At 43.7% G+C, this 19,339-nt stretch overlaps 1 protein-coding gene across 5 annotated transcripts; it reads right to left on the bottom strand.

Annotated features, from left to right (window-relative positions):
* Positions 1-8,352: 8,352 nt before the first annotated feature.
* On the bottom strand, positions 8,353-18,795 carry BMI1 (BMI1 proto-oncogene, polycomb ring finger). 5 transcript variants are annotated; one of them, XM_036843317.1, is made up of 10 exons: positions 18,301-18,795; positions 13,334-13,464; positions 12,890-12,986; positions 12,217-12,272; positions 12,079-12,129; positions 11,811-11,919; positions 11,686-11,731; positions 11,155-11,253; positions 10,701-10,781; positions 8,353-10,609 (listed from the first exon to the last, which is right to left on the bottom strand). In XM_036843317.1, the coding sequence occupies exons 2-10, from the start codon at positions 13,443-13,445 to the stop codon at positions 10,280-10,282; spliced, it is 981 nt and encodes a 326-aa protein (XP_036699212.1). In that variant the 5' UTR covers positions 13,446-13,464; positions 18,301-18,795; the 3' UTR covers positions 8,353-10,279. The 5 variants fall into 5 exon arrangements, with proteins under 5 accessions (XP_036699212.1, XP_036699213.1, XP_036699214.1 ...); XM_036843318.1 differs by lacking the exon at positions 18,301-18,795 and adding an exon at positions 17,823-17,948 and having other exon boundaries at positions 10,280-10,609; XM_036843319.1 differs by lacking the exon at positions 18,301-18,795 and adding an exon at positions 14,221-14,316 and having other exon boundaries at positions 10,280-10,609.
* Positions 18,796-19,339: the final 544 nt, after the last annotated feature.

Genomic DNA, 19,339 nt, shown 5'->3' on the forward strand with positions numbered 1-19,339 from the left:
CATAAGAAAAGATTAATGACTACCAATATGAAGAAAATACTAATGCCTTTCCCATTAATAAGACAGGAAATGAATAGTAAAGAAATGCTTTTTATTCTAGGAGTGCTTTTTTTTCCCCCCCGGTGAAATAATACGTAATTGCTTATCATTTTGATTATAAGTCAAGGGTAAAGGTCTTGGAAGTTTACAGATAAAATTAGATGTATACAAGTAAAGTCAGTATATTTATAGTCAAATCCCAGAGAACCAAACTTACTAACAAACTTTTGGCTTAAAGATTGCCTTGCAATACTAAGGACACCAAATGGGGACAATTAAGATAGAGACTTCTGGTAGCACAACTGGATAGAAAAACCTTGATTTTTTTTTAATATGATGCTTATGCATAATGCTTTAAACGTATGGCAAACATCTAAGACTGATACCAATTAAGATATCAGTTATCTTTCTTGGAAAGTGTATTCTCAGAACCCATTGCAGACCATGATAATATAATAGAGTTGGCTGCACTAAGGTCTGTCTTTAAGTTTAGAGAGCCTATACGAATTGTGTATATTAAGTTCATGAAAAAGGATTTCCTTAAGCCTATTTTAAAGGTTGCTTATATCATTCTGTTGTAAACTTACTTTATTCTAATGAATTTCCTTAGAAGTGGTCTCCAAAGTGATAATTTTAATTGGTGAATAATTTGAGCAGAATGATTATTTAGTAAAAGTGAGTGGAGTCCTTCAGATCTCGTAACCTCTTTCTCATTAGAAAATGATGGCATAGTTTGAAGAGAACCCAAATGAATATATTTTAAGATAATTGTCATGAGGCATATTTAGAAAGAAACAGCTGGTAAACACATTTTCCCAAGCTTACCCTGACTGACTTCTTCAGTTACACTAGAAAACAAACTGTAATATATCATGTTCAAAGGAAAAACACTCTTCTGAGTTAATTACTGGTAACATTAATTTTCTGATTCATGAACAGCTAGATGCTTTCTAAACAGCACTCCATTTTCCCAGTATCATTTATACTTAAGTATTTTGGATGAGTGTTTATTGAATTTAGGAGTTTTGTTCAGAAGGTTGGAAAGGAGTCAAAAATTGCATGGTAAGATTCTATAGAAATGTAACCAATTCCAATAAAAAGTCCTCTGTATGGAAGTACATTATGGAAATGACGTGGTTGTCAGACCTAATTGCTTGGCTTTTGAGTCCTCAGAAGAAATTCTACAGCCTTAGGGGTGTAGACTCAAAAGCAGCAGCATTTCTGGTTTCAGTTTAAATAAAACAATGAAATCCATCATTATTCAAGTCAATAGCAATAATTCACATGAATATGAATGCACTTTGATCTTATCCTTCAATTCATTGAAAGACACAGTCGTAATGAAAAAGAGAGATAATCTCTTTAACTTGGTCCAAAGCAAGTTGTTGGAGCTTTTCTTTCCTGAAAGACCATAGAAAGGAACTTTTCACTAAAGCCTTGCTTTCGTGTTTTTCAGGTGGAGGTGGGGAGTGTTGGGCAAGCTACAGGTCATTATGTTGCCCCCAGGAACCAAGTAGTGCTAACTTTCTTCTTTGAGGTAAACTGTCTTATTTAATGAACTTGACGTTTTGTGAAGCTTAAAGGTGAACCCCTTTCATAACATCATACCTAAGAAGCATTCTAGGAGGCATGTTGATTTGAGTTTACCATCAGATATGACTAAGACTATTAACTGTTTTCAGTATGTTTTAAAGATTAAATTAAATAGGATATTTCAAGCTGCATTGTCTTAGATTTGCAGTATCCAGTAGTAGCTCCTTAAGAATTCCTGTTGAACTGTGAAGACAGTTAACACCCTGCCTGTGCTGTATGAAAGTCACTTTAAAATATCATCTTATGCCTATTTAACCAATTTCCAGACACCTTTGGTGGGAAAACAACAAAGTTACAAGTTCTTATTCTTAGAATTCTGGAAACATCTGTCAGATATTTTTTACTACAGTCACCACATTCGAAATATAATTAGGTAAAAATATGCACAAATGAGGATATCTGATTAGTGCCACTGGCTTGGAAAATCTTTACCTTTTCAGAGTTCATTAAAGATATCCAAGCTTTATAGTAGTTATTAAGTTTTATTTCTCATAAGGGTTGTTGAACTTCTGGAATCCTCTGGAAATTCAACAAATATTTGTTGAGTTATGTTAAAGGGACTCCGGAGCATACAAAGATAAATAAGACAGGTGCTTGTCCTCAAGGAGCTTTAAACTTAAAAGTTTCAGCACATCTGTGATTTACATTAAATGTCAATCTAGAAAGAACACTCCGCTAACTTAATAGCTGTTTAAAACCGGGTCAGTTGTTAAGAGCGATGAAATTTGGCAATGCATGTATTTCCCGGGGTTATCCTACTAGCTAATCAAAATATTTTGCTGGATACTTTGAAGATTTTTCTTCAATAAAAACTTGTTTAAAACATTAACAAGAGTTCTGTCAAACATTAAATCTACGTCCTAGAGCCACAGACATTAGAAAAGGCAGAAAGATTCCTAAAGGTTAATGTCAATCATTTTCTTTATGCATCCCCACTGCTGAGGTCTGGTGTGGTTCATCACATGAGATGAGGGAGAAAAAAGTGCTCTATCCACTTATGTATAAGAACAAGTATCTGGAGGTAATGTTTGAGCTACACAAGCAGTTATATTATGAATTTCATGCAAAATATTCGTGGCAGACAAAGAAGAGGGAAGACTGTAGCGTTTGCCTCTGGTTATAACCCAGAGGAAAGCCACCTTTACCAAGGGCAGACACAACCCTAAGCTCTTTGTGTCGATGTTACTAGAGAGGGAGTGGGCATCTTGACTTCTTTCTTTACCACCATCCTTATTGCTGATATCTAGAAAAGCTTTTTAATGGACTGGCCATTGACAAAGAATTTCGGCTCAAGTTGGAGACAAGGGCACCTGGGGCTGGGACGAAGCCGAGCGCCGGGATCTCGGGGGCTCAGGTGCCTGCGCGGCAGCGTGCGCTTGGAGCCTATTTATCTATTGTCTGCCATGGGGGCAGGGCCGAGCCGAGCGAACTAGCTTTTGAGTGGAGCTGAGGGTCTTGGAGGATGCGGACCCGGAGGGGTGGGGGCGAGAGATGTCAACGAGGGCAACCTCTAGAGTTCTAAATGCTAGACACCGAGATGTACGAGGCGGCGGCGGTACCCGCGGCTGCAGCCCTGGCTGCAAATCGCCGTCGTGTGGTTGCTACTGGCAACCGAGCCTTTGCCGAGCGCGCAGCCCCGCAGCCCCTGGAAGGAAGGTGGCGAGGGGAAGCGGCGGCGCCGCGGCCGCCCTGGCTCGGCCGCCCGCAGGGCTCGCGCTCCCGCCCGCGCCCCGCAGTCCCTTCGGGCTGTGACCACTGCTGTGCGGCACGTAGGGCCCCGAAAGGCTCTCGGGTTGGGGGTGTCGCTGCCTCGGGAGCGTCAAATTACTGGCGTCCTCCGCGAATGCAACATGGCAGCTCTGGCTCAAAGACTGGGCTTTTTCAGTCCGCCGGGGAGGCGGGGGATGCGGACTCCGCTGCGCGCCCGCCGCCTCCCTTCCCAGCCGCGAGTCGGCCCTCCTGGCGCCCCCGCCTCCGAGCCGGGCCCAGCCAAGGGCAGCCGCGCGCGCCGACTCGCCGTGCGCTCGCCCCTCGGCCCTTTGTTCTCCACTCGATAGGCAGGCACCTCGCTCTTCGGGGGCTTTTAATGGAGACCGTGGAAGACAGGGTGACCCCGGGTGGGACGCCGACGTCCTGGCACTCCCCAGAGGTGTGTAGCTCCCCGGGTCTCCCGAGGGCTCCGGAGCGAGCTGAAAGCGCGAGTCCGGGATGCTAACTCGACACTACCCGAGGAGCCGCGTCTCGTCGGGTGGGTCCCTTTCTGCCAGGCCTGGCCCGCCTTTCTCTTCCTTACTTCCGAGAGGTGTGAGGCGGGAGGCCAGGGCTGGCACGCGACCCCCGCAAAAAGACAATGCCCGTCACCGCCCCAAGGAAATGAGATTCTCCGCAGGGGAGAGGAAAGCTGCGGGCTCGCAATCTGGGAAAAAGGGGGAGAAAAACACCCGTTAGTCCTGCGCTGGGCTCCACTCCGCATCACACTAGCCCTTGGGCGCGGGTGGAGCCCGGTGCAGCCCCGAGGTCCCAGCCCCGGGTTGAGGGGGAGCCGAGCCGCGGCGCCCTCCACCGCGAGTGGGGGAGGGGTCGGTGCTCCGGGGAAGGGGGGAGGCCAGGGGGAAATTTGCATTTTTAAAAACGGCGGTTCCGAAAAGACCTTGCCACGTAGACAAGCCAGTTGTGACGTTCAGCACAACGTGCTACTGAAATACCGAAATCCGCCACCAAATGGCGGCTCCTGCAGTCTGCCGCGCCGATAAAGAGGACTCGCCGGGCGTCGCCCATTTTAGGCCGCTTTCATTTCTCTGCTGTTACCCCGGTCCCCCTCCCCAAGCCGTCCCTTCCTCTCCCCGTTTTTGGGCGCACGTGGGACTCCTGGGTCAGAGAAGCGTTTCTGCCCCGGGGATCAGGCAGGCGCGGACTCTGCTGGAAACCGCTGCGTCCCGGCGGCTTTCAGAGGCGATATCCCAACCTCCGACCGCCCGATCCTCTGCCCCGCCGGGGTCTCAATGGCGCCGGAGTGCGAGAGCACCGGACCTTCCAGGTTCGCCCTGCCCGGAGACCCAGGCTTCGCATTTGGGTCCCAAAGTGTGGTTCTTCGCCCAGATCTTAAGATTCCTATCGCGCAGACACCCCTTCCTCGACACTGTAACCTGGTCAGGTTTTCTTCCCAGGGGATTAGAGCCCGTTCTACCCATTAAACAAGTTCAACTGGAGGACCCTTCGGGAAGGCTGAAGCTCAGCCTTCGGGAACCCTCAAATGGCGGTTTTATGTTTTGTTAATAATTTGGCTTACAGTCTTTCCAACAAAACGCTAAACTCCAAGGACACCTTGTTATTGAAGGAGAAAGGGCATAGGGTTTGAAGCAGCCGGAAGGAGGAGGGCAAAGCGAGGCGATAATCTGGAATGGCCCCGCAAGGAATCGCTTCTGAGGGCTTTGCAGGTGACGCCGCCGCCTCCTAGGACGTGGGACACTTTCCTGCCCGCGCTGAGCTCGCGGCCCAGGGGCCAGTTGCCGCGCCTCGGTGTCCCGCCCGGTGGAGAGGCCTTCGGCAGGACGGGGGCCGCCTTGTGAGATCACGCGCACCCGGCTGTCGCCGCCGCTCGCCACCGGGTCCGGCCGTGGAGACACGACTTCGTTTTCCCGCCTCCCCAGCCTGCCAGGGCCTGGGAATCTCGCTTTCAAAATTGGCGGGATCCGAGTCCGCCGAGCCGAGGGTGGCGCGCGGCGCACGCGCAAAATGGCCTCCCGGTGCCCCGCGGCCTGGGCTCGAGCGTTGGGCCGGGTCGAACCCCGCGGCGCAATCGGGGGCGGAGGTCTGGGCTGTCGCTCTTTGCGGTCCTCGGAGAGCTGCTAGTTAAAAAATAAAACACGGAGAAGGGCCGTTTTCTCTGTAACCGGTCCTTTTGGTAAAGGCTCCCTAATCGGGAAGGCAGCGCTGCCGGGAAACGAAGGTCATTTTCTCCAGCCGGGCGTCCTGTGCCCTTTCCACCGGGCACCTGAACATAGGAAGCCTTTCTTTCTCTTTTTTTTTTTAAGCCGTTGCTCTTTCCACCCTAATTACCCTCGCCCCCGCTTTATTTTGCAAGCAGCGCACTGCGCTCCTGTCTTCGGCTTTCTTTGAATATTTCCACTCGTGGGGGCACTTAGACTTAAGACTGGAGCTCCTGGACAGGCTTCGCTGTCTCCAGTAACTTCTTTATCCATCTCTGTAACGTTCTCATTCCTTCCATCCCAATTTTCGACGCGTTTCCCGAGTACCCTAGCCCGCAGCCTTCCGAGGGTCTGTTGGGTTCTAGCTAACTTAGAAGGACAGAGTTGAAGAGCGCCGAATCCGCACCGAACTTGAAATCACGTTCACTTTGAAGCTTGGAGTTGATGACCACCCAACAATCAGAGCAAGAAGTAACTTTTTTTTTTTAACTGAAATGTAGGTGACTCTGAGGGAACATCACTTGCTATTCTGGGAAATTCCCTTCTAATAGCCTCTGGAAGGGATATTTTAAGAAAACAGTCAGAAGAATGGGGATAATTTAACTCATCCATTGGAAGTTTTATTGAGTGCTTACTATTCATTTAGGGGGTTAAATGAGACTTCGGGTGAGTTTTCCACAGGCACTTGAACTTCTTCAGAAAACTCATAAGGATCCTGGAGTAGCCTTTCCAGTGATAAATGACTGTTGATGTCGTCGACTTGATGAAGACAAAAAGTTGATGGTGAAGTCTTCATGTGAGACCTCTAGAAATTGCACATTCAGAAAAAGAAACTGGTGCAAATAAAGGAAATCCGTTTCAAGAACCAAAAGAAGAAAAAACGTTAAAAAAAATTAAGTGCGGAAACAGGAAACACTCGACTGTGTAAACATTTTCGGAGACTTTCATAATCAAAACTGGGCGATCTTGAGATTTGTAAGGAGATGGACAGGCTTCGCGGTGGTATTTCCCAAGTCTGATCTACTGGGAAGCTCTAATATGTGATACTTTCTCTTCCTTGTAAAGAACCCATCTATCTGAATTCTGTGGACCCAGTTTAATTCAAGGTTTTATTTTGGAGGAATCCGGATTTTTTTTAAGCGACCTTAGAAATAATCACCTGTTGTACTCTTCATTTTATACTTGAAGAAACATCCTCAAGCGAAGTGACCTTATCTAACCCAAGAGCCTTATGTTGGAGCTGCGTTCTGTGCTCTTTGAAACTTAGATGTCTTAAAGGTATATATATATATATTTTAAGGGTCCTTTAAAATGTAATTTCATCAAGACCTTTTGTTTTGGATAAAAGGCGAGTAAAACTGTATGGAAGAAACAATCATTGTATTTCAAAATAACATGGAGCCTCCATTTCATGGAGCACCAAACTGAATCAGAATTTCCAACTGTCATTCCAGGGTAATGTCAGAAGGGAAAGATATATTTTTAAAACCTTTAAAATATAAAGAGAAATGAACAAAAATAACACTTCCTTCACCTCAGGATTCTAAAGGAGACTAGGTTCCATGTGCAAATTGTTTCTAAAATTAAAATCCCATCTTCTCCAAAGACTACCATAAGCTATTTTTCAAAAACCAAACATTTTCATTTCTTCTTGGCCAGTTCAAGTAGGATTTCACATGGATTCCTTTTACATTGCTATTAAGGTTTCATAGCAAAACTTTTTGATAGGCCTATACAACGAGTGTACCGAAAGACTTCACAAATGAACTGCAACTCCAATATTGGGAAAAGAATAAGAGGAAAGGATGAAGGAAAGCCCCTATCAGCTTACTCTGCCTGTTGCATTGTACCTCCAAAGGTCCTAACATTTGCACATATGGATAAGGAAACAAAGCAATATGGTTGGTAGGTTAAGTCAACTGAAGGGCAACTTTTTTTTTCAACTCAGAGCAATTAACGGCCGGCAATTTTAAAAGCAAAAAGGTACTTGTAAAGTGGTATGCATGTGTAAAGCAAGATAGATCACTATTTATACAACAGGAACCAGCCTCATTCTTTTTTTGCATTTAAGCTAAAATCTGTGAAATCAATTTAGGCATTTTCTGTGGAATATTTTTAGCTCTAACTTTGTGGTACAGAATCCCAGAATACTGTTCAGAAGCAAAAGCCAAACTTAAAGCCGACTTTTCACGCGCTCTGCCTTGATTGCTAAGAGTTAAAAAGTTAGCAGCTTTGATATGGGTTTTTGTAACACTGAAATTTTAAGTGGTAGTTTAGCAAAAGTTTTAAAGCCTAATTGTCAAACCCGTGACGGCTGCTTATAGAATACAAAACATTATACTCTCTTCTGTTTTATTAAAAGACAAATTTTAGCTGAAATAGCCTTTAAAGCTTAAGCAATTTTCAAATTGAGTAGGGGGGAAATTCCTCTTTCAAACAAAATAAATGGACATGTTTTCAAGTATGGTGAAATAGTGTTAGGTAAGCCATAAATGCAATATCTGATATTTTACTAAGTAATTTCAAAAATAAGTCCATAAAAAGGTTGAGATGTAAAATCTTTGAGTTCCGTGTTGATCCTATGACTTGGTTTTGTGTAAGTCAAATGACAATCCACTAGCACTTTAAGTTTTTAGCCTTTGAAAACTATTTTTGCATTTTTTATATACACAGTCATATCCAAAGTAAAAACATCACTTGAAACTTCCATTAACTTTTTTTTTTTGTCTTGGATAACATCATGAACAACTTAAGAAGAAAAGCCTAGAAAAATGAGTTAAATTCACCAAAATTGGCAAACATGGGTAACTTTTACTTCAAAGATTGTAGAGTAAATAAACAGATACATCTTTCAATTGGGCTTTCAAGCAATTATACAACAAAGCACGTACTCTCAGCAACATCACCAAGACAGCGATGGATGTTCTTCAGCTTTTACCTGTTGTAATCCACCATAGGGTTTCCAAAACTTCTGCACATTGTGCTTTTCATATCAAATTTTTATTAAAGTCTTAGCTATTTTCTAAATGAATATCCTTTTTATTGGATTTTTTCCAATTACAAATGAAATTTAATTTTACATCTATCATTAGAAACAACACTTACAATGGGACTGTACAAATTTAGGTCAAAATAAAAATATATGTATTTTGTGGTTTCATAAAACTTCATTTACTGTATCTTTAAAGAAAGCAGAAGTAACAGCAATATATGTAAAAGTAATGATTTAATGACTATAAGCAAGACAGAGCAATAGAATTGTGCTTCTTTTGCAGACGGGGGACAATGAAATGTTTAACTACAATTTCCCCATACAAACATAAAACAATATTCATAGAGAATAAACACCCTCACAAATAACTGATGGGTGATGAACAAGTTCGACCAAAGCAAAACACAAAGTGAAAATTGTTGGGGATATTCATACTTTAAATTCAACATGCTCACTCTATTTAAAAACTAATACCTGTAGAAGCTCACAATAAATTGCTTCTATTTCCAGACGTTACAGAGAGGGCATATTCCACTGTTTATAACTGTAAAAGCAATTCTTAAATTTGAAATTTCCACTATGCCACATATTAAAATAATTTTAGATAAAATGCCTTCTTCCAGCAATTTGCTGGTTTATTTAAAATACTTTTTAGAATTACAGCGATCAATATGCATTTTAAAAACATATTAATTCCATCATAAGCAATGGGAAATGAAGAAAGCATTTCCAATTTCCTTAGTGAAAAGTTTTTCTTTAATGCAACTATTAATTTTAAAAGTAAACAGGTATTACTAGAGAAAAGTCAGTATTACGATACGCCAATCGCTTCCAATGGAACAAAATTTAGAATTAGATATCCACATTAAAAATATTCTGTGGTGATAAGGCTCAAACATAGGTATCTGCAAAGGTCGAACCAGTTGGGAGAATTTTAACAACCATCTCTGAATGCATGAAACACAATATTTTCTTTATAGTATTTATAAATATATCATACAATACTGTTTCCTGTTATGTCGTATACCAATATGGCATTGTACAATAAGCATAATGCCATCTGATTCATACAAAAGCGAATCATTTAAACAAGTCAGTAAAATAAACGGTAGTACCCGCTTTTAGGCTTACAGATTGTAAAACTGAAGTTTACTTTCCTTTGATCGGTTTCGCGCAGCAACAGAGAAGTAAAAATCAAACAGGAATCAAAATGGCTAAATATGCAAGAAATTGTTATTCACAGTGACATGGCTACACAGAATGCATTATTCTATGCATATTCTTTCCATTTGTTGAATTTCAAGATAAAAAGCACTTGTTTTCTACAGGTTCACAAAACAGCATAATAACAAGAACAATCAGGGAGGATGTAATGTAGGCGTTAGTTGAGATTAACAAACTATGGCCCAACGTTTATATCCACCGCAGAAGATTTTCAAATCCAAACAATGGTTACAGAAACCATTTCACGTCTGTCCTAACACACAGAAAAACATCTTGCCTGCTTTCTCAGAAACCAATTCTTTCGAGAAATAATCTTTCTTTTCAATTAACGTCCATATGAATATCACATCTAGTCCATCTTTTATAGCCAAATTTAACGTCACTACAAAAGAAAGCAAATTGGACGACAGTCACATGTATTAGCATCTATAAAGCTGTAATGGCATGAAGATATCTATATAAATCAGGGGTTTAAAATTTTTTTCCTCAACAGTCTCAGGTATCAACCAGATGAAGTTGCTGACGACCCATTTACTGACGATTTTCGAGGTCTATTGGCAAAGGAAGATTGGTGGTTACCGCTGGGGCTGCTGCTGGTTCCATTCATAGTGCTGGAAATGTGAGGAAACTGAGGATGAGGAGACTGGACTGGAGTGCCGGGGCTGGGCAAACAAGAAGAGGTGGAGGGAATACCTCCTGCTGGGCTGTTGGCCTTGTCACTCCCAGAGTCACTTTCCAGTTCTCCAGCGTTTGTCAGTCCATCTCTCTGATGACTGATCTTCATTCTTTTACAAGTAGGTCGAACTCTGTATTTCAAAGGAAGCGGACCATTCTATAAAGTTAAGAGGGAAAAAAAAAATCAGTCTTAGATCTTTAAGTACAGTCTATCAGAGTAACCTGCGAGCATCAGGTAGGCTACTTACCCTTCTCCAGGTGTAAATGTAGGCAATATCCATTAGTGTATAGTAATCCTTTAAAGGTTCCTCTTCATACATGACATCAATCTGTTGAAAAACAACACTTCAATTATTAAGCATCACAAAGAATGATGGTAAATCTAGATTTTTTTTGCCGTCTAAATAGAATCCAAAAATGCTTTTAAAAAACATTTTCTCCAAACATTTGGACAAAGAAAGAATCCCTCTGGAAACTTCAAATGAGGGAAAACATTTCTTGAAATTATTAAGGGATTTGTTTTCATAGTGTAAAACAGAATCCATACCAAATATTTTACGAGCTATTTCCAAATAAAGTACTAAATTAAAAAAAAAAAAAATTCCGTTGCTTTTTTGGGTTTAGAATCCAAGAAGAAAAATGTCATTGAAATTTTTTTTAAAAAGGTTTACATAAAATGCATGAAGACTGTAAAGTAGATACCTGGAAAGTGTTAGGTATGTCCATTTTACTTCTGAGAAACTTTCTCAGGTGCATCACAGTCATTGCTGCTGGGCATCGCAAATATCTTTTATCATTCACCTAAGGGCATATTCAAGAAAAATAATTTTTTAAAATTCCTAACTTTAAGATTTTTTTTAAAAGTCAAAAAAAATAGATAGATGTCTGAGTATGATAAAAGGTACGAATACCAAAGCTGAGATTTGACTAAGTTCTCAGCTATACTTTGAGTTTGCTATTATTATAAATACTAAATGAACAGATTCCTTCAGTACATCAAAGCATTAAACATTAATTACTGAAAATATTTTGTAAGAATAGTAATCATATATAAGATAAATTCTATCTAGTAACTATCGAATATAGATCACTCTTAAACATCAAACATGATGATTTTCTTCTATTTGATAGCAACATCTGACTCTAGGATATTCTAAAGGGCAACATACACCCTCATAAAATCTAGAATCCAAACAATGCATCTTCTATGTGTTTTTGTATCATGGAACATACCTCCTCCTTAGATTTCTCCTTGTCTTTATTTACTTTCCGATCCAATCTAAGAAACAGATAATTTATTAGGCAAACAATGTATCTAATAAATATATCAGCATAAAACACATTTCCTTAAGAATTACCTGTTCTGGTCAAAGAATTCAATGGATAAACTTATTATTTCATCATCAGTTATAATTCTCTTATCTTCATCTGCAACTTCTCCTCTATCTTCATTAGAGCCATTGGCAGCTATAAAAACATTTTTAAATTCAATTTTTAAGAATTAAATATTTAATTAAATATTATACATACAGAAGAATGGAATTGGTACTTTAAGCTTAATTTTAATAAATTACTGGATAAGTTCTCCCTCCAAATAAAATGTCTTTCCCCCTCTAAAGAGTTTACCATCAGCTGAAGGATGAGCTGCATAAAAGTCCCTTCTTCTCTTCATTTCATCTAAAGAGGAGGAAAAAAAAGACTTAAACATAGCAGGTAAAACTGATAAATACTTTTTAGAAATCCATTTTTAAGCAAGTTACTCACTTTTGAAAAGCCCTGGAACTAATTTGTATACAATATCTTGAAGAGTTTTATCTGACCTGAAAAAGAATAAATTAGAAAATAAACTATCAACTAATATGGCAAACACTAAAAATGTTCATAAGTTTTTAAACATTCTTTGTTTTCTCTGTTATAGTATTTTACTTGATTGTAACACTGTCTATAACTACATCAACATGATAATTATGAGGATAAAATTTCTTTATGTAGTAGCACTGTTTTTAAATTAGTAGAAGAATACTCTATTTTATATTCACTAATAAATTCTTCACATTTTACTAAGTCAAGAAAAGTGTGCCTTCCAAATTACTGAATTAGCTAATATGAAAGAGAACAAAGAGGAGAGAATGGAAGCAGTTTAAACACATGCACTCTTGCCTGTCACAAGGTCAATAAAGCAATGCAAAAATGGAGAACTAATTCCATTTTTAAAAATGATTTTAAAAAATCTTAAAATCCCTTGAATAATATTGAACTCTGTTTAAAGTTAGTCATCATTAAAATGGCCAAGAAATTAAGGGCTATCCTCCTCCACAACGTACACGCAGTAGACGGGGACTGAAGGGTAAATTTTGTGTGAAGAAATAAACACTAAATTCAGTAATTATGCAATTCCAATAACAATTACAAACAATATTTTTAAACATTTTCCTACCTTATATTCAGTAGTGGTCTGGTCTTGTGAACTTGGACATCACAGATAGGACAATACTTGCTGGTCTCCAGGTAACGCACAATACACGTTTTACAGACTAGAAATAAAAACACAATTTTTTTAAAGTTCAGGAGGTAGATGCTAAGCAATAAAATTAGTGTCATAAATAGAGAACTAGTAGTAACAAAATAGTAAATACCAAAAGATATTTCTAATTAAATAAACAAACGCAGTTAACATCCTGAGAACACTTATACAATTTATATTTATACAATATTTTATTAAATATGCATTAACAAAAAGTCACTAAATGCAAGAGCAGAAAACGACTTCTTCATTTTGTACCAACATTCTCAAGGACAGTGGGAATTGTTAGTTTTCAAATTTCAGGACAAGATGTTAAATATACACGACACAAGAAAAGGTCTAAAACTGTGTACTTACAGGAATGTAGACATTCTATTATGGTTGTGGCATCAATGAAGTACCCTCCACAAAGCACACACATTAGGTGGGGATTTAGCTCAGTGATCTTGATTCTGGTTGTTCGATGCATTTCTGCTTGATAAAAAATCCTGCAAGACAAAGAAATACTGGCCATAATTCACAGAAGGAGAATCGAGATTATCTCCAACTCCCAGTAACTATATGCTCTGAAATGCTGAAGGAGTTCATAAAACTCGTTTAACACTGTGCAGCTGGACTGTCCCAACGTCTTCTACAGAAGGAATTCACTGATCAGACCTCAATCAATTCTACTGAAAAGGTGAAAAAGGATCCAAGAAAAGTAATCTCTGGTCCCTCAGGTCATTCCAGGAGGGAGAAGAAAAGGTCTGGGGTGGGGGCTGGGAGCTGAGAGCATTCGGGTCTCTTTCTTCCATTTGTCCTCCAGCCCAGCAGCCCCACGGCTGCTGCAGACGCTACACGCTCCCCGCAGATATTTACCAACCGCTAGGGCTTGTTCCAGGACTCCAAATTTAGGGTAAAACTTCCTTATGGATCTTCGATCGAAAATCCAGGAGCACGCCCTGGCTTCCCAGGGGTTCTGGTTGTTTTAAGCAGTTCCGGCAACCAGAACCTGGCACGTTTTGACGCGATACAAAGGGAAAGCAAATTCTGCTCTATCTGCATCCCTGGCATTTCCGGAGCTGGGTGCTGGGGCCGCAGGAGAAGCACCTCGAGTCGGCCTCGGGCTGGGGCCTGAGCGCGCGGACGCCCGGGGGCCGGGGGGCCGGGATGCGGAGGGGCGGGTCCGGCGGCGCCCGGGGCTCCGTCTCGCTCCGGATTCGGAACTCGCCTCTGTCGGGGTTTCCATAGCAACTTACACTTACACTTGGCATCCGGCCACCGCTGCAACTCCGCGCGGAGCCGGGCCGAGCCCGTAGCTTCGGCAGGCGTGCGGGGCTGCCGGGCGGCGGCAGCGGCGGGCGCGGGGGAGGGGCCGGCACGGCGCGGGGGCGGGGCCGCGCGGGGGCGGGGTGGGGTGCGGGCGCGCAGCGCGGGGGTGGGGCGGCCCCACGAGGCCCGAGGCGCAGGGGAGCAGGATCCTGGCCCGAGGCGACCCGGCAGACAGCCTGGGGGACCCCGGAGCGTGCAGTGGTAAAGGAAAATGCAAACCGCACTCCGGCCATTTCGGACACTCTCGGGGGCCTCTTTCCACGTCGACTCGGCGCGAAGAGCTTCTTTCAGATCTTTACTCTTTCGGTCTCTCCTGTTAGCAATCACTAGGTCAAAAATTTCATGAAGGGATCTTTTGAGAATTGCCAACTGTGCACTTAGCCCGAAACCGTCAGGGCTCAAATTGCAGAGATGTTTATTGAACTGAAACTCTTTAAAGCTTTCTTCTCTAATGGGAAGTTCTCCTGTAGATTAGGATGAGCGATACAAAGTTTTGGAAAGGCTGAAAACTGAAATCTGTTTCACAGCAGACGAGGAGTGGGCAAAGCCTTGTGTTTTACCTGAACTATGCTGGATAGAGGCAAGAAAAACTACCTGAATCGACGACAGTGACAATAAGTAAAGGACCATGTGACCAGCCCATTCCCAACGCTAAATCAACACCTTGTCAACCCAGAGCACCGATAGCAGAGAAAAACAAATGTCATTTTCTCAGCCTCACCTCCATGCAAACCCCACACAATGAAATGCTATTCCCAATAGATATCATATGTTACAGAAGAGTCACGGTGGGGAACTGGCAGCAACAATACAACAGCGGACAGTCAGGGAAGTCAATTACTTCGTGCAGTATGCTTGAAAAATGCATTTCTTACTCCCACTTCATTCATTTCAGAATCTGAAATAAGACTAAGCTTCCAGACTTATCTGAAGCACATTCTCAAAGCTGCCTTGAATAGAAATCTAGGAACTTGTGAAACTTGAAGATGCATCTGAGGTTTTAATTCTCAGGGAATTTTAATGCAGAAGAGGGAAATACTAATCAACACAGCTCAATGGCTGAAACTAAAAGTTTTAGAGTACTAAAAACACACACACACACACACAACAAAAAAAAACGGTAAAAACAAAACAAAGCCTCTTTTATGAAAAGTGACCACAGTGGCAACCAGTGACTTCAACCAGAAAACGTCATGTGTGACTCCTCAGTTATCTTTGGATGACTTGTTTAGAGGAATATTGTCAACATATTGTTAATATAAATCTAAGTGGGATTACAGAGGAGTTGTGGATGGAGCAGTGTCCCTAAAGAGTAGCAATATTTAATTCTATTGTACTTGGTGATTAAAGACAAGCCTTCTTGGTTCTCAAAGAAAACTCTCCTTATGAAACTGCAGGACCTTTACTAGAAAGATAGTTAGCAAGGTGATACTTCTGTCCCCTTGCAAAAGCACATCACACTAATGCCACCGATCATGAAGTTCAGGAAGGGGCATCAATAAAAACAGCTGCCTTTATTTCTCCTCTACTTTACATAAAATCAACACCAGACAAACACAAATATTAACACACAGAACAATCAGACCTCAGTGAAAGGTTATCTACTTGTTGGCTTTGAACGTTTAAGTCTCATGTACTTGACCAAAACCCTTTCAAATTCATCTTAAGTGTTAATTCACACAACTCCTCTACTTCAATTCACAAGAATTTGACCACAACCCTATAACCATTTATAATGCTAGTAAATACCACTTTGTTACTTGTATAAGAATCAGTTCTTTATCTTTTTATACCACTTGAAAGTACTGGGAACCTAATGAAGACTTCCAAAACATCTGACATGCTTGATAAGGCTTCAGAAACAATCTCTTGCACCTTAGAAAGGAAAACCTTCTAGGTTCCACCACAGAAACTGCCAGTTAAGCAAGCAAAAATGCATCAAACATACAATGGAAAAGATACTCAATAGTTTAAACTTGCCATTATAACATACTCAGTTGGGGCTGTCACTTTTGTTGGAGGCCTAACACCAGTAATGTCAAAATGAAGGAAAACAGAAGCAAGTTCTTATGTTAACAATCAGCTTGACTATTGCAATCTAACAAATGCAAATGAACTCCATAACCCCAGTTGGGGCTCCCAGCCCAATACAAGTATGGGTAAAGTTGGGGATAACTTGACTTCTAGGGAGAATTTTACATTTTGGGGAACTTAATGTACATCCAAGAACTTGATGGTAGAACATTAATGGATTTTTCAAGTATAACTAAATGCTCACTTTTCTTACAGAAGCGTGTGTATATGTGTGTGTATACATACACACATGCATACACAGTGACTTATATGGCTTTAAAGATACTAGGTGTAAATGTACACAAGTAGGTTATTTCAAACACCTTTGCACTTTGGGGCAGATGTATGGGAATGAACTCAAATATTAAAAAAAAATGTTTGCCCACAAAATCAACCTCTAAGGGATTCTACTTAAAATAAAACTCAAATGTTAATATAGTCTCATAAGTTAGCATATGCTGTTAACAATTGGCATCCTTAAGTTTCAAGACTTTAGCGTGGCATATAATATGTTTCCAGAACTTTGGGGTTAAGCTTCCTATAAAATATAGGTTGAACTACTCATAACATTCTAGGCATCACCAACCTACACTTGGATTTGAATAAATATGCCCAGAATTTTGCCTACTTTAAGGGAAGGGGTTAATACATGCTTGTATTTCAAATACTGAACCGTGACCACTAAGCCCACTAAATCCTTTTATTGCAATTGGGAATGATCAAAGTCTCTATACTTGTTTACTTCCAATTATTAACTGTAAATCTCTGGGGAAAAGATCATGCTATATGGCTGTCAAACCCAAAAGACTGCGTAAACATATGCCATCAACTTTTTAGTGCTCGTTTTCCAAAGCATCTCCTCACCACATGACCTAAGCTGACATTTAGCAAAACCTGTAAAACGTTGTGGACTTAAGTCATGGTTCTAAGTGCATCCCATACTAGAGGCTGAGAGAAAAACTGTAGTCTCTGAGAGAGAAAAAAACAAAAAGGAAAAAAGAAAGAAAGAGAGGAAACCTCTTGCAGGACTAACGTCCACTCACCATCATCACTCCAAAAAAAGCTCCAAATTTGAAATGCCCACTTCCCAGTGAGCACGTCCCAAGTAATGTTTGAAGAACTTATCCAAGACTCTCAACAAATAACACCTTGAAAACTTTACCATTTTAAACACAAACGCAGGAGACCTTGGAAACAACTGGGAACCGCCATCTTACAAGCCATCCAATTTCTCACAAGTGTCCCTCCAACTTAAGTTAATAACATTTTTGTTCGGGCTCTCACCAGCCTAACATCCACCTTGGCGGGATCGCTGCCCCCCACGCAACCCGTCCCTATAAAATGGGGGCGTTCTCTGGCTGTTTAAACCCCTCCAAAGCCCTTTCTTCGGGAGAGGAGGGAAGCCACTTGACCCAAGCAGCTCCCGATTTCAGGCACCCGTCCCCGTTTCATCAAAATCTACCTCTCAACAAAAGGCGCCGTGGCCGGGAGAGCCGCAGAAGCTGCAAATAGAAGTGTTCTTCTCGGGGGCCATGTGCGTCGCGAGGGTGTAGAGGGGCGCTCGGGGGAGAAAGGAACTAAAACGTGGGGCCGCGCGCGGCGCGTCCGGGCTGGAGCGGGCGGCGGCTGGAGCGGCGCCGAGGCCGGCTGGCGGCGGCGGCGCGGGCTGCGGGTCGGTCCCGGCGCCGCGGGAGTCGGCGGGCGGCGGCGGGCGCGCGCTCGCGGGCGCGGGCGGCGCGCGGGGCCGGGCGGCGCGCGGGGCCGGCGGGCGGCGGGCGGCGGCGGCGCGGGGCTCGGCGCCCACGCTGTCAGCGCCCTCCCGGCCGGCGCGGGCGAGGCGCGGGGGGGGCCGCTCCCAGTCCACCGGCGGCCGGCCCGAGCCCGGCGCGACCCCCGCCGCCCCCAGGCCCCGTCCCGGAGGCGCCTCGCCTCCTACGTACCCGGAAAAAGCAGCCGGCGAGAAGCGATCGCAGCGGGCGGAAAAGACAATGAAAGTTAAAAGTCGTTCAGCAGAAAATGAATGTGAGCCAAGCGGCCATCTTGAAGCGAGCTGCAGACGCTGCTGTCAATGGGCAACGAGCGCAGCCGAGAGGAGCCGCGGCCGCCGCGCTCGGCTCATGCTGCCTCCCGAGCCCGGCCTCCTCCTCCTCCTCCGCCTCGGCCTCCTCCTCTGCGGCCTCCTCCTCCTCCTCCTCGGCCTCCAACGCCTCCTCCTCCTGGGCTTCCTCCTCCTCCTCCTCGGCCGCCGCCGCCTCCTCCCGCTCCGCACTCGGGGGAGGGAGCGCGCGGAGGGGGCGCGATCAGTATTATTCTGCGGGGCTGGGAGGTGTTTCTAATCCGGATCGGGGCTCCCTCGCCAACATCCCCATTGTCTCGCCCCGATCTCTGCCTTTAATACTACGATTATTATTTCATAGTTGCCGTGGGGGGAGGAGGGGGGTGGGGGGCGCCGTGTGTGTGCGTGCGGAGAGGCGGGGGGAGGGGAGGAAGGCTGAGGAGGGGGGAGGGGAGGGTGGAAAAAAAAAAAAGCACCGCTGAAGGCAGAGTGGAAACTGACACCGGCTCCAAAATGGCTCAGAGTCCGCCCGCCCCCTCCCCCCGCCGCCCCCCCACCGGGTCACGTGCTCCCCTCATTCCTTAAGGGCGGCCTGGGAATTAGTGTCGGTGTAGTCGGGCCCGCGGCCGCCCCCTCCCCTCGGAGCAGCGCGACCCGGCCCCCTCCCCCTCGCTCGGCGCGGCGGCGGCGCTGGCGCGGCTGCGGAGACATTTCTCCACAGCGCCACACGCGCCACCCTGCTCTCGGCGCGGGCATCGCTCCGGCCCCGCAAGCAGTTCAGCCCACCCCACCCCCCGTTATTTCTTTCTTTCCGCCGCCCGCCTCCGCCCGTGGTGCACACGTCCGCGGGCTCCCGCCGAGGAGAACGCCCGGCCGCTGCCCCCCGCTCGGCCCCACGGGCTGCGGCCCAGACTCCGGCGCCG

The sequence above is a fragment of the Balaenoptera musculus genome, chromosome 2 (genome assembly GCF_009873245.2).
Source record: "Balaenoptera musculus isolate JJ_BM4_2016_0621 chromosome 2, mBalMus1.pri.v3, whole genome shotgun sequence".
Taxonomy (NCBI): Eukaryota; Metazoa; Chordata; class Mammalia; order Artiodactyla; family Balaenopteridae; genus Balaenoptera; species Balaenoptera musculus.

Coding starts and splice junctions, on each gene's coding strand:
- BMI1 (XM_036843317.1), bottom strand. CDS start 13,445: ATGCATCGAACAACCAGAATCAAGATCACTGAGCTAAATCCCCACCTA. Junction 12,130..12,216: donor AGTTCCAGGGCTTTTCAAAA/GTGAGTAACTTG, acceptor CCTCCTCTTTAG/ATGAAATGAAGAGAAGAAGG. Junction 10,610..10,700: donor ACATTTACACCTGGAGAAGG/GTAAGTAGCCTA, acceptor TTAACTTTATAG/AATGGTCCGCTTCCTTTGAA.